Source organism: Myotis brandtii, unplaced genomic scaffold (assembly GCF_000412655.1).
Source record: "Myotis brandtii unplaced genomic scaffold, ASM41265v1 scaffold21781, whole genome shotgun sequence".
Lineage (NCBI taxonomy): Eukaryota > Metazoa > Chordata > Mammalia > Chiroptera > Vespertilionidae > Myotis > Myotis brandtii.
In genome coordinates this window covers 9,440-10,827 of record NW_005358169.1, presented here as the reverse complement: position 1 = coordinate 10,827, position 1,388 = coordinate 9,440, and the positions used below count along the sequence as shown (strand labels likewise).

Here is a 1,388-nt window from a genome sequence, read left to right as displayed (position 1 = left end):
GTGTCACATACAGAAATGTTTTGATATTTGCAACCATAGTAAAATAAAGACTTATATTTTTGATATTTATTTTATATATTGAAATACCATTTAACAAAGAAAAATCAACCACAAAAATGAGTTCGCGTGTCACCTCTGACACGCGTGTCATAGGTTCGCCATCACTGTCCTAGCCGCTGTGCTAGCGGCACTGGGTTGATTGAAGTTTGAGGTCACGCCTTTTTCTGCGCTGCAGTCAGACAATTCTTTCTAAGATACAAATGCCAGCCTGCTATTCCCCGTCTGACTGCACTGACTCCCGGATTTTCTTTTTTAAATAGATTTTTATTGATTTCAGAGAGGAAGGGAGGGGAAGAGAGAGAGATAAAAACATCCATGACGAGAGAGAATCATGGACTGGCTGCCTCCTGCACGCCCCACACTGGGGATGGAGCCTGCAACCCGGGCCTGTGCCCTGACCGGGAATCAAACCCTGACCTCCTGGTTCATAGATCGATGCTCAACCGCTGAGCCACGCCGGCTGGGCCCTTATTAACATGGCTCACACTCACCTTGATCAGCTGTTTACCTGATGGTCAGTTCCATGAGGGCAGAGGCGGCGGGCGTCTTGTGTGTGGTCCCCTGGCCCCCGGCAACAGGGCCAGGCCGCCTGTGGACTCAGCCCTGGGGGAGCGCCCGGAGGATGTGCAGCCTCAGACACGAGGCCCTTGCTGCAGGCGGTCAGTCGCCTCGCTCTGAGCATCAGACTCACGTCCACTGGGCCACCTGACGGAATGAGCTCCAAGTTCAACACGGAAACGCCTTTTGCATGGTCCCCTGTGTCGCGTGGTCCGGGCCCTCGTTCCTACCGGAGGGGCGTCAGCACTGGAGGCCCCTGGTGCTCGGCCAGGGACCGGCCCCCACTGCACCCTGGTGGCTGGACTCTGGGCGTCCAGAGGCCTCGGGGACCCCAGGGCTGGGAGGCCCCACGGCAGCGGCCACAGCGCCTTTCCTTTCTCCAGTTCTTCAGGGAATTCCTGATCCCGGAGGAGAGGATGGACGCCATCATGGTGTTCATGGAGGCCATGGCCAGCGACAGGGAGGACAACGTCAAGGCCGCGTCCAAGATCCTGAGAATGACCTTGAGGTCCTCGATGCCGGAAATCGGGAAGGTAGCGGCCGTGAGGGGCCGATGTCAGGGTTCCTCCTCCTGTTCTTTTTTTAAAAAAATCTTTTGATTTCAGAGAGGAACGAAGGGGGGTGGGGGGAGAGAGAGAGAAACATCGATGATGAGAGAGAATCACCAATAGGCTGCCTCCTGCACGCCCCCTACTGGTGATCAAGCCGGCAACCCCGGTCAGGGCACATGCCCGGTTTGGCTCGATCCCCAGTAGGGGGCATGCAGGAGG

At 56.0% G+C, this 1,388-nt stretch overlaps 1 protein-coding gene across 1 annotated transcript in view; it reads left to right on the top strand.

Annotated features, from left to right (window-relative positions):
• The window catches only part of LOC106726051, a gene marked incomplete at its 3' end in the record, with an annotated part of 10,179 nt that overhangs the window by 3,923 nt on the left and 4,868 nt on the right, over positions 1 to 1,388 (top strand). The window contains exon 3 of the mRNA XM_014539492.1: positions 1,002 to 1,151. Within this exon, the coding sequence (XP_014394978.1) occupies positions 1,002 to 1,151 (150 nt within the window). The remainder of the gene's footprint in view (positions 1 to 1,001; positions 1,152 to 1,388) is intronic.